Source organism: Xiphophorus couchianus, chromosome 11 (assembly GCF_001444195.1).
Source record: "Xiphophorus couchianus chromosome 11, X_couchianus-1.0, whole genome shotgun sequence".
Classification (NCBI taxonomy): Eukaryota; Metazoa; Chordata; class Actinopteri; order Cyprinodontiformes; family Poeciliidae; genus Xiphophorus; species Xiphophorus couchianus.
The window spans coordinates 10661010-10673598 of record NC_040238.1 but is presented as its reverse complement, the minus strand read 5'-3'; the positions used below and the strand labels follow the sequence as shown (position 1 = coordinate 10673598).

Sequence of the window (12589 nt, the reverse complement as noted above, 5' to 3'; positions counted from 1 at the left end):
TGTTTATAATAAGGGTCTGCAATGTTCAATATTTGTCATCAATCCAGATAAATAAAACTTGTTTAGTGCCACAAATCTGACTTAATCATTTGAAAACAAGACTGCTTTCCTCTAAAGCAAAAAAAAAAAAAAGGACCCTCGCCCCTCGCTACTGTGGGCGAGGGTCTTAAGAAGTTTTTAAAGGCCAGGCTAACCAGTGTTGCCACCGTCCTTCCCACTGGAGCCCTTCTCTGTCCAGTTGGCCAGTCTGTCCTTGCCCAGGTTGAGGAGGGTTGCGGGTTTGAAGTCCAGCTTGCTGTCAGGGTGGGGTTTGGAGGACATGGGCATCCCGTACAGGAAGTTTGACAGAACTGAGTTATTGGCGGTGGCGGGACTCGGCGAGGTGACTGCCTTTGCCGCGCCGTGGCTGCTCGGCGTCACGACGGCGGCGGCGGCGGAGGAGTTGTTGTTCACTTCCATGCTTGGCTTGGCTTCTCTGGACAAATCCTCAGCTTGCCTGTAAAGAGTCAAAAAAACACAGTCGAAGTGAAGGAAACTAGAACATGTCCAAGCTAACCTGTATCTAGTTGCCTGCATTTAGTTCTGTGCAGCAATGAAGTACCTCAGCATGTATTTACTGATCAGATATTTCACTTCTTTACACAAAGATAGAAACAGAAAATCTCTCATTTGTGGTGATAAAATAAACAAAAATATAACAAAACATCCCTCACACACCTTATACATCTGGTCTGATTGGTCTGAGAAAAAACACTAATTTAACAAAAAAGAAATTCCCCAATTTCAATAAGTAATGTGTAAAACATAAGATAACCTTTATTCAGTTACACAGATCAATAACTCATTGACCCATTAAGAATCATAAATATGCATTACATTGAACAAATTGCTTTGTGTTAAGGTAAATGACCTTCTTGCTCAAATTAAATGCTTTAGCACAATCTAAGTAATCACTTGACCTTCCCTCCAAAAAGTTTATTGCAGCTTTATTGCAAAACTATGCAAATAAAATATAAAGCTGTAAAAGTTCTGTTATTGCATTTTCCACAGCTGTTTTCCTCACCTGGATCCGATGCCATTCTGCACTCCTTCCCAGCATAAAAGCTCACTGGTTTCATTAATTCCTAGCCGGAGTCTTCCGTTTCCATGCTCCATGTCTGTACGTTTCTGTTTTTATCATCAAGCCTATGAAACGCCTCATTTGAGCGTCTGCCTGCGCGCTGCTCTGCCTCAACCACACACTGCTTTGTGTGTGGTGAATCTTTTGAAAACAAGACTGCTTAAGTCCGTAATTTAAGTTTTGGACTTAAGTCCGTAATTGAAGTGTAAGTTTAGGACTTGCATAAATCACAAATGTCGCTTGCGTTTTCCAGGGATTAACATGGAACGCTGAATGTCCAGCAGCAAACTCCTTCTAGACAAAATGTTTGCTTGAAAGACTATTTCAAATTAAACTGGTGTTTTTCTCAAAAATGAATGATAAAGATGAAAACAACAAGAAAAATAAAAATACATTTTTTTGCTGGAAGTTTTTCAAACATTAAAGCCTAAAGGTAAAATAAACGTGTAACAGAACTCTGTTTAATTTGCTCTTCAATGTACCAAGACATGGACGTCCATCGAAGCTGGCAGACTGGAAAAGCGATAAGTTCTGGTGTTCAAGTCAAAATTTTAAAGGACATTCTTGGAAACCAGCATTAAATATCTGTCCACATATAGATCAAGTTAAATTGAAAATGACTGAAATGATTAATTGGATTAGTGGTGATGAATCGATTACTGAAATAACCGTCAACTAATTTCGTAACTGATTAATCGATAGCTAGAGTACACAGACTAAAAAGACCAATTGCTAAAAGAACAACTTACTCAGAGCAGTAATTAAGTCAAAACTATTCAAAAGATATTTACATGTTGCATTCGTCTGCAGATATTTTTTACCTGGAACTTTTTAAATAGCATAGACTTAGTTTCACCTGGTTCAAATGATCTAAAAGCATTTCTTATTAAGCACCTTTTGCTATTTAATTATTAATAGGTTAATTTGCAAAATAATCAACAAATCAACCCTAAGATGTGTTTATAAGTTTAGCAGAGGTGTGTGAACTTGATATTAGAAGTAGCTGCAGCTCAAACGTACATTAGAGAAAACCTGTTATTGTATTTTAGGCAGTAAAATGTTTGTTTTCTTCTTTAAAACAAAACTGAATTATTTGCTTATTTGAATTTTTTTTTTACATATTTTTCATGTTGTATAAAGTATGTAAAACATTATGACCTCATTTGGCCCAAACAACCAAATAAAATGTTTAGTTTCTGTTCTTATGACACATCCTGGGCCAGGGTTTGTAAAATCCTCAGTCTCAGTGTAACAGCGGTGCTGCAGCTGATAATCCTTTAATTTCATGGGTGTGTTTTTCAAACTTGTGTCATCGTAATCGTTGTTTGACTCTTAAGGGACAATTTCTGTTTCCTAAAAGCACTCTTGTGGAGTGAAAAGAAATATATTACCACTTCTCTTCAAGCTGCATGTTTAAACACCAATAAATATTACTAAATGTGTCCTGGAGACACTAAAAATGTAATATGAGTGGGAGTTTTTTTTTTTTTCTTCAAACTGACTCTAAATCCTGTCCAGTCAGGATGAATACTCTGCTGAAGCAGCAGCCTGCTCCCAGCGACACACAAGTATTAATTTCTGCAAACCATTAGAGGCTGGAATGAGTAATCTAATGTGAAACAGCTGCGTTACTCGTGTGATACAAGCTTTTAAACAGCAAGCGGCTGCTTCCCCCACAGACTCACCTCTTCGCTGTGAAGTGGATGCGGTGGCTGTGCTCCAGGATCTTCATCAACGTCTTGGTGTCATACTCCGAGGGCTTCTTCAGGATGACTCCCTCAGGCAAACCGTGGGCCACCACACAACCGGGGTCCTTCTGGATCCACTCGTAAGGCACAGGGACCAGGCTGCTTTTACCCAGAGCCTCACCTGCGAGTCACAAGACACGGTTCAGACGGATAAAATCAATCCCCGCCCTTCAAATAAAGCGTAGAACAGTCTTACTGTAGAGGACGGTGAAGACTTCCTCCACCATCTTCCTCAGAACAAAGACGTTGGACTGGGGGTCTGACGGCGCTCGCTGTTTCGCATGTTCGCCGTCTTTACTCAGCTTGATGGGATCGCCTTCCTGGTCTTTGGTATGGGTGTTCACGGCGGTCAGACTCTGCAGACACGGCGCTCCTGAAGCCAGGATGAAATGTGAAATGCTAAAAACGGCTCACAAACACGCAACTGCAGTTCAAGCTAGGACTGGGCAATATGGCTTAAAGATAAATCATTCTGATTTTCTTCCATTTCACTCACTTACTTTTCCAAAAAGAGAGATTTAAAATGACAGAAAATATTTCCAAGTTGCTTTTATTTCAATCATCCCTTGTGAATTGAATTGTTGTTGAATTACGAGAACATCATAATATTACAAGGAAAGAATCAATTTTATGTAAAAATTATGTGAAAAAAGTTGTTTTAATGAGAAAAGGCCTCATAATCAAGACGTAATGTGAGCAGCTCAGTTCATATGGTGCTTTCTTCAAAATAAGACACATTCAGTTGCACAATCATTTCAAAGGCCTGCTGCTGATAATAATTTGTTGCTGATATGTTAAAAGATCAAGTATTTCCAAGTATTGAATGCTCAACATTCCTCATTTGAATTCTTTATTTTTCTCAAAAGCAATATCTGTAAAAATAAAATAAGCTACTACTTTATTCTCCTAATATGACCACTTTACTCTTGTGATGTTATGACCTTATTCTCGTAAATAAATTAAAATCTTAGCCAAGCCCTAAAACTGTGTTGTATAGCTGACCTGAATTCAAAGTCTAAATAAATAGAAGCTGTGAAACATGCTTGTCAAACAAGATGGCTGCGCTACCATCAAGAAAACTTGGTATGAATCTTGCCGGATCATTGACCTTTCTTCTTAGGAGGCCTGGAAGAGTTTATCTTTTATTTGGTTCTCACTGTTCACTGTTGGAACAATAAATGCTCCAAGAGAGTCAAGTCCTTTTTGGTTAGGCTACCCACTGTGTTTCCATCAATGTGCTTTTTTTTTAAAGCGCATTTTTAAGTATCGCATTAGAAAAGGTTCATGGAAATGGCTAAAATTGTAAATAAAACACCCCAAAAACTTTAAACTGTCTGGCTTGAAATGGTTTTTGGCTTTTCTCAAAAAACATTAAACCGCTAAGAGAGAAGCTGGAAACACAAGTAGAGGGAAAACATGTAAACTCCATGGATAGAGACGAAAGGCCGGGATTCAAACCCAGGACCTTGTTGCTGCAATGCAAAGACAGCATCAATTGATTTATAAATAAATTAAAACTCTGAGAAGTGTAAAGAAATCTTCTGATACTTTAATTGTGTAACAGGGATAATGCAATGGGAAAGGTCAGGAGTTTATCCTTCAAACTGATTTTGTTTTATGACTGATCGGTTTAGGAACACAGTGTGAAATTATAATACCGTCCCACACTTTAAAGCCTAAAACAGGTTTATTTTTATCCTGCTTCACAACACAAAGGTGGAAAATCAACCGGATAACAGATGAGGCATGTTGTAGTGATTTTTCTATTTTTATTGAGGGAACTAAATTTAATCCAGATTGTTTCGGCAATTTTTGCAAGCCTCTCACACCTGATCCTTAACTACAAACCGCATAAAAACCGCATAATGCATCAACTTGTAGATACTGTGCAGTTTTAAAGAGATCGAGAAAAAACATGATTCTGTTACGCTTCTGTTGATTTGATCACTTCACATTGAAGTAATCTGACGCTGGGCTAAAACACAAACAGCTGCGGTTGCCTAAGCTTCTGGCTCAATCAGAATGTTAAAACCCAACGGAGACTCGACTGCGCAACTGCCTCGCAGCTGTTGACGTAAACGGAATAACCAAACGTCTAATCAAGAGCGGGAAAGCGGTGTGGCTCACGGCAAAACTTGTAGAAGTCCGTTTGGATTTCCCGCCTGGAGTTGAGGAACATTCTGCCCTTTTCCGTCCCCACGGCGATCACGCTGTCTTCGTGCACGGTGACGCACGCCACCTCTGCGTTGAGTTTAGACATCGCCATGCACTGCAACACGGCGAGAGAGAGGATTCAGAAGCACAGAAACCTTCAGTTATACTTCATACTCCAATTAGATGGTTCACACACTTTTCCCACAGTAAAATTCAAACACATTTCAAGCATTTTCAAGGTAAGTTTTCAAACTTTCCCAGCATAACACTTTGAAATGTTATATTACTTATTACTGTTATTAATAATGTCTTATGGTAGTATTCTACACTCTACAGCTGGGACTAGGTCATCTAAAATATAACTAAATTTCATGTTTTGAACACACACACAGCCTATACACCTAACTGGTCTGGGAACCAAACACTAACAAAATAAAATCTGAAATTTCAATAACTTTGCTTAATGTGTGAAACATAATCCAACTTTGTTTCAATTTCACAGATCAATACGTCACCGAGCCATTGGGAATAATAAATATTCAATAAATTAAAACAATCCAAATAAATAACACTGCAGTAATGTTTAACCACAATATATAAAGAAAGTTAGAATAAAATCTATAAAAAATTCTTGCCACGTTTTCTGGTATTTAGCAAATAGAAATCATTTTGGTAATTCTAACTGACCTAAAACCAGAGAAGAAGAGTGAGGGGGGGGGGGGGGGGGGGGGGATTATCTTTTTATTAGGTGTATGAAAGTATATGGTTTTTCCAAATATATTTTATAATAATATTTTTCTTTGTTTGTCAAGATATTATACAACGTTGTTCACATTATATACATTTTGCAAAACTTACATAACTGACTATTTTTTGATAAAACATATAAAACACCATATAAACATGAAGAAAGAAATAATTTAAAAGAGAGAAGAAAAAAAAGTTGGGAGGTGGAGGACAAAAAATAATAAGAATATTTTACTTTGTGACATGGTGGGTTAATTATTTTAGTCCACACACTGAAAACCAAATTTAGGTTTTCAATCAAACATTAGATTGCACTTTATTACAAAATTGTGCAGGTTGAATATCAAGCATTTTCAAGGGCTTCATACAGAAGTCAAGCACTTTCCAAACCTGGAAAACAGAATTCAAGCATCTTCAAGGATTTCAAGCACCTGTACAAACCCTGAATTATCAAAACTCTAAAGTAGCTTTATATATCCGTACCGTTTTTAGGTAGATCTCAGTTTGATAGTATCATGAAAATAGCAGATGCAGAACGTACCACTGAATCGAGGGCGGACACCAGGCTGGCGAGTATCTCCTGCCTGGCGGACAGCAGCTGGACCTGCGGCTCGCCACGGGAGCTGGCCCTCAGGCCGTCACACGCCAGCTTCCTCATCTGAGCCATACCTCTGCAAAAACAAAGACGAGCGCGCATTTAACGAGGCGCATATCAAATAAAAACTAGGCCTTCAAACACTTATGCATCTTGTACTGTTTTATATTCTTTTGTATGACAAACACAAGTTTTAATTTATTTTACACACAGAGTAATGTTCACTTACAAAGAAAAAGTGAAAAACATGGTTTTCATACTTTTTTTATAAATAAAATTTGAAAAGTGAGGAGTCTGAGCAGCATGATGCTGCCACCACCATGTTTCCCTGTGGGGATGGTGTTCTGAGAAGAGCTGGGCAATATGGCATAAAAATAAACTCTTAGATTCGTTCATCAAATCTAAGAGTTTTAAAACAGAGCCAGTTTTAATCGTTGGTTGTTTTTTTTCCAACCATTCTTTTCTAAAAAAAAAAAAAAGTCAAATAACAGAAAATATTTTCAAAAAGTGGCTTTTATTTGAGTCATTCCTTCTCTGAGTTCACAATGCAGTACTAGGGCCAGGCTATGAGAATTTTTATTTAATTATGACAATGTGCTCATAATACTAGCACAATATACTGTAGATCCAGATTTTGCAGAAAAAATGATTTAAAACACAAAATCATACCAAATGTTTTTGCTCTAGTTTGTAGTGCAAAAGACTCAGTACACCTGAAATAAGATAAAACTAACTTAAAAGTAATTTTTCAGCAAAAATATAGGAGGAGCTCAATAATTCCTTAATATTACCAAAAAAGTTGGTTTTGTCTTTTTTCAAGTGCACAAAGGTATTTGCACTAGAAACTAGACCAAAAATACTTGGTAAGATTTTGTTTTTGCAGTGTAGTCCTCATGTAATTACTACTCTATTTTTCTAATATTAAAAATGAATGCTTGTAATATTATGACTTTCTTCTCATGAATAATACAAAATGTAATCTTAGCCTAATATCCCATCATAGACTTGAACTGAATTTAAAGTTCAAGTAAATACAAGCTGTAAAACGCGCTTAAAAAGAGAAGACCCAAAAAGAACTGATTTTCCGAAAATTTCATCTTCAAAAACAAACAGAAAAATCATTTATAATCAGTAAAATCGCTTTATAGCTCAGAATAACATGCACAGTGTTTTGCGTCTAGGCCAAAAGGTTTAATTTTGTTATCTTCTGACCAGAGCACCTCTTCCACATGTTTCTCCATCTTCTTTCTAATGCTCTTCTGTAAACCATGTTAGATCTATCCTCTCACATTTCATCTTTATGACTTCACCACATTGCTCTTGTCTTAGCTGATCCTCCGGGGAACATAATGGCAAAAATAAAAAACGATCACGCTAATCCATCCATCCATCCGTTTGACAGGCGCCTGTATCCCTAGAGTCATATTCCTGGAATATCTAAAAGGCAAATCCATCAAAAAGCTGCCGTTGTCAGTTAAAGATGATTAGAGCGCTCAGAGGATGTCATATGATACCCTTTACACCGGATTTTCTCTCCTTGACAGATGGTGCAGGAAGAGTATTGACTTAAGGTGGACAAGACGACTCTTAAGTTTCTATCAAAAGTTCAACTGCAGTTAATATGCAGCCGAAAGATCGTTTTATTAAAAACATCCGAGTCATGCATAAAGGGGAAAACAGTCATGAAAACAAAAAGAAAAGAAAAAAAACAAAAAAGATTAAAAAAAATGCTCTGTGCTGAAACCCGTCTCCGTGGAAACTAATCTCAGGGCATTTGAACAATGCAGCTCTGGCCTTTAATCTCTCCAGACACTGGGAGCCATTATCCTAGCCTCTGGCAAACCCAAACCACTGACTCAATAGAGGCGAGGACAGAGAGGAGGGTGGGCGTGGTGGGATTCAGCTGCACACCAGTCTGAGCGTGCCAAGTCCATCTAAATCTGCCTCCCCTCAGGCCACACAGCAAACATTAGACTCCCTCCCTCCCTTCCAAAATTATTATGGCCTCAAAATAGATGGCCTGCTTTCCTCTCATATTTAGAAAGGCGGAAGGCTAGGAGGAGGACGATGGAGATAAGCAAGCAGAGGCTTGGGATAATCAGTCTGGGAGGACGGTCATGTTTCTAAGGAACCCAGATGAAGGTTTTCGGTGGAGTCTTTGATCTCCGCTGCTCTGTTGGTGGTCGCCATGCAAATATTATTCACTAATACTTCATCCAGAGAAAAAGTTTAGTAGTTATTATCTCAACCAAAAGAGTCTCAATCGTTCCTGATGCAGAGTTTCCCCACAGTATACAAGCCTGGCAGGCCACCAGGCTTTACTTGGAAACCCCACCAGGCCAAGCACTGCTTGTTCATTTCATTCATTTCTTTATAAAACAGACACAGTAGCTGTCTTTCCATGACAAACGTGCAAAAATCTTTGTTGCTATTCTGATGTCAAGAAAACACAATTTTGCAATAGCAGTGTTTCTAATAAATAAGAAATGAAGTTAAAATTAGGCGTGAATAAGTTTGTTCACACAATAAGTCATTAAAAATCATGGCAGCGACATAATCTCATTTAAAGAGTTACATGATAATCTCATGTAACTCTTTACATGAGATTATGTCGCTGAAAATCCTGATAATTCAGCCATGGCGCTAGCACTCAACCATCAGCCATCAGAGGAGACATCTGCGTCTTATTCAGACTCTGGAGCAACAAGCCCTTCAAACTTGAGACTGGCTACGTAGGCGCCATTTTTTGGATATTTGTAGTCGGCAATGTTATAGAAGTGCTTTGGATTCAACACGCTGAAACGACAACTTTTTATGAGTTGTGGGATGCTGTGGGAGCTCTGGTGGAGCCAGCAGCACATTGTCCCCAAAAAGCACAAAAACAAACCATCATCCTACTACCACTTACTGTTTCCATTGCAGTTTTGCGACTATTTCGATACAGCTGAAAAACGACCTCATCCTAGTGCAAAAACCTTCTATTGAAAAACAGGAGGATTTTCTTAACTGCCATTTTTCCATTATGAAAACGAGCAAATTTGTTTTCATAATTTCAATTTGGGCATGGTTCTATGGTTAATCGAAAAGCAGCTTTTGATAGCAAAATTACAGTTGAAGCATTGAATTGAGCTCAAGGGACTAATCACGACGTCTTTGCACACTTTTGCAGCGCCTGGTTGTGCACTTCTGTAATATACTGGAGATCAAACACCACACCACACACTCAAAATAGTCTGTTGGGATGTGTTCTTGTGGAGCAGACGTTGTCAGTGAGTACTGCACCAAGCTACACGCATGCAAGCCTCACTGCTTGCTTGACTCGCTCAACTCAAACCTCTAGAAGTTTGAGTTGAGCGAACTCAACTGAAACTTGAGTTCACTCAAGTTTGAGTTGTCGCTCAAGTTTTGTCTCAAAATCTTTTTTTGAGACAAAAAGATTTGTCTCGATTTTAGAGGTCTGCTCTGAGCGTTCAGTGAGACTGATGTGAGAGCAAACATGTTTCCATTTTTTAACACAAAAACATGGTGGGCCGCTGGTGGACTATTGCTCCAACCACTGGGTTTAGTAAGTTTCCTTGGGGAAACTCTGCTGATGTCATTCTCATTTCAGCCAGCTGTATTCAGGATCTCATTCTTTCAGTCTCAGTCCATATCTCAGGACTATAAGTAAAGGTAAACAGAACAGTAAATAGAAAGTGTCGTTCAGTTAGCTCAGCTCTTTCTTCACTATGTCAGACTAGAGTAAGCCCCATATTAGTGCAGCCAGAGTCAATTCATCTCCCACTTGATCCTACTGTGGGAAAAGACTTAGACTTGTACTTTATTGATCTTTTGGGAAGACTCCCTCAGGAAATTGAAGTTACCAGCAGCTCCCAGGCAAAAAACAAAGATAACACACAGTAAGCAAAAGTGCAAAAGAATACAAAATACAAATTAAATACCAAGGTACACACCAAATGTGAGTAACCAAAACCTTAAATTATGCAAGAAACAAGGAATATGAATATAGAATGTAAGTAAATATAAATACAACACAAAAAAAATATAAGAATTTGGCGGATAGATTGACCAGTGATATCGTATTGCACTATGTGGTTTGACCTGATAAGTATGGAGAAAAATACAAGGGGTCACTACTCCTTCCACCCTCTGTCCTGTGTCACCTGCCCCCCCCCCCCAATGAGGAATTGTACAGTCTGAAGGCATGGGGGACAAAAGAGTTCTTAAATCTATTGGTCCGGCACTTGGGAAGCAGCAGTCTGTCACTCAGGGATTACGTGACACGCAGCCTGAAAAGTAGGACATGTCCGGGAAAAAGAGGACGTCTGGTCACCCTATTTTAATATGCTAGTTTTTTACAAAAATCATCTTTAAAGGAAAAATAAAAAGAATAATGTTTGATGATAGCAACACTGTTGCATCATCTGACATAGTTACAAAGCAACCAAAGACGGCTTCCCTCCTCTGCTATTGGGGACATTTAAAAGTTCAATAATCCACCAGAAAAAAAGCGGGTACAGGGTTTTCTTAAACATTTAAACTCACTATTCTCACACAGCCCACACTCTCTTTACACAGTGAAAGCATCAGATTCAACAGGCAATGAAAATAAATGAATATGAATCTTTTTGTTCAAGTGTTACAGTACCTCTACATCTTTCCTAATTATCATGGGCCATACAGAACAAAGTAGAAAACGGTGCATATTTGTTATTGTGGTGACGTTGGGTCCATTTGTCACAGAACACAGGATTTACTAGAAAACACGTCTGTAGCTCAAAACAAAGGTCAAGCTATATCTGCCTTATGCTGTGACACGCCGTCTCAGGGCCAACCGCACCAGCATATGGTCTCACAAGGGGTCTGAGGATCTCATCTCGGTACCTAATGGCAGTCAGGCTACCTCTGGTGAGCACATGGAGGGCTGTGTGGCCCTCCAAAGAAATGCCACCCCACACCATTACTGACCCACTGCCAAACCGGTCATGCTGAAGGATGTTGCAGGCAGCAGACCGCTCTTCATGGCGTCTCCAGACTCATGTGCTCAGTGTGAACCTGCTTTCATCTGTGAAGAGCACAAGGCACCAGTGGCGAATTTGCCAATCCTGGTGTTCTCTGGCAAATGCCAAGCGTCCTGCACGGTGTTGGGCTGTGAGCACAACCCCCATCTGTGGACGTCGGGCCCTCATACCATGGAGTCGGTTTCTAACCGTTTGTGCAGACACATGCACATTTGTGGCCTGCTGGAGGTCATTTTGCAGGGCTCTGGCAGTGCTCCTCCTGTTCCTTCTTGCACAAAGGCGGAGGTAGCGGTCCTGCTGCTGGGTTGTTGCCCTCCTACGGCCTCCTCCACGTCTCCTGGTGTACTGGCCTGTCTCCTGGTAGCACCTCCAGCCTCTGGACACTACGCTGACAGACACAGCAAACCTTCTTGCCACATCTCGGGTTGATGTGCCATCCTGGATGAGCTGCACTACCTGAGCCACTTGTGTGGGTTGTGGAGTCCGTCTCATGCTACCACGAGTGTGAAAGCACCACCAACATTCAAAACTGACCAAAACATCAGCCAGACAGCATAGGTACTGAGAAGTGGTCTGTGGTCCCAACTGCAGAACCACTCCTTTATTGAGCGTGTCTTGCTAATTGCCAATAATTTCCACCTGTTGTCTATTCCATTTGCACAACAGCAGGTGAAATTGATTGTCAATCAGTGTTGCTTCCTAAGTGGACAGTTTGATTTCACAGAAGTTTGATTTACTTGGAGTTATATTGTGTTGTTTAAGTGTTCCCTTTATTTTTTTGAGCAGTGTATATATATATATATATATATATATGTATAAATGTATGTATAAAGCCTCCCAGGAGGCTGGAGAATGTGAACTGGCTTTGCTGTTGCCTAGCAACATTGCATACATTAGATTATTCGACTGATGGAATCTGATGATGTCACAGTGTTATTATGTCATAAAGGACATCATATCCTTGAATATCCTGCATCTGAATCAAACTTGCAGATCTCAAGCAGCAGAACGGACGTTGGTTTTTCCATATTGGATTTAACTTTGCATTTTTTCGTAGCTTTTCTGATCGATTAGTTGGACAGTCAAAATGTCGTCATCTGATACTGATTCATTAACAGAGCACCAAATTAAACGAATGACCAGAGATGAATTGGTCATCGTGCTTGTGGATTGGTTGCAAAGATTAAAAGAGAGATCTGCGATA

General features: G+C 39.4%; 1 protein-coding gene across 3 annotated transcripts in view; it reads right to left on the bottom strand.

The window, feature by feature from the left end:
- Positions 1-12589, bottom strand: part of gtf2ird1 (GTF2I repeat domain containing 1) — a 64202-nt gene that overhangs the window by 20765 nt on the left and 30848 nt on the right. For all 3 annotated transcript variants that reach the window (XM_028032583.1, XM_028032581.1, XM_028032582.1), the window contains exons 2-6: positions 6311-6440; positions 4996-5137; positions 3065-3241; positions 2806-2989; positions 195-496 (exon numbers count right to left, since the gene is read on the bottom strand). In XM_028032583.1, the coding sequence (XP_027888384.1) occupies positions 195-496; positions 2806-2989; positions 3065-3241; positions 4996-5137; positions 6311-6436 (931 nt within the window). In that variant the 5' untranslated portion in view covers positions 6437-6440. The remainder of the gene's footprint in view (positions 1-194; positions 497-2805; positions 2990-3064; positions 3242-4995; positions 5138-6310; positions 6441-12589) is intronic.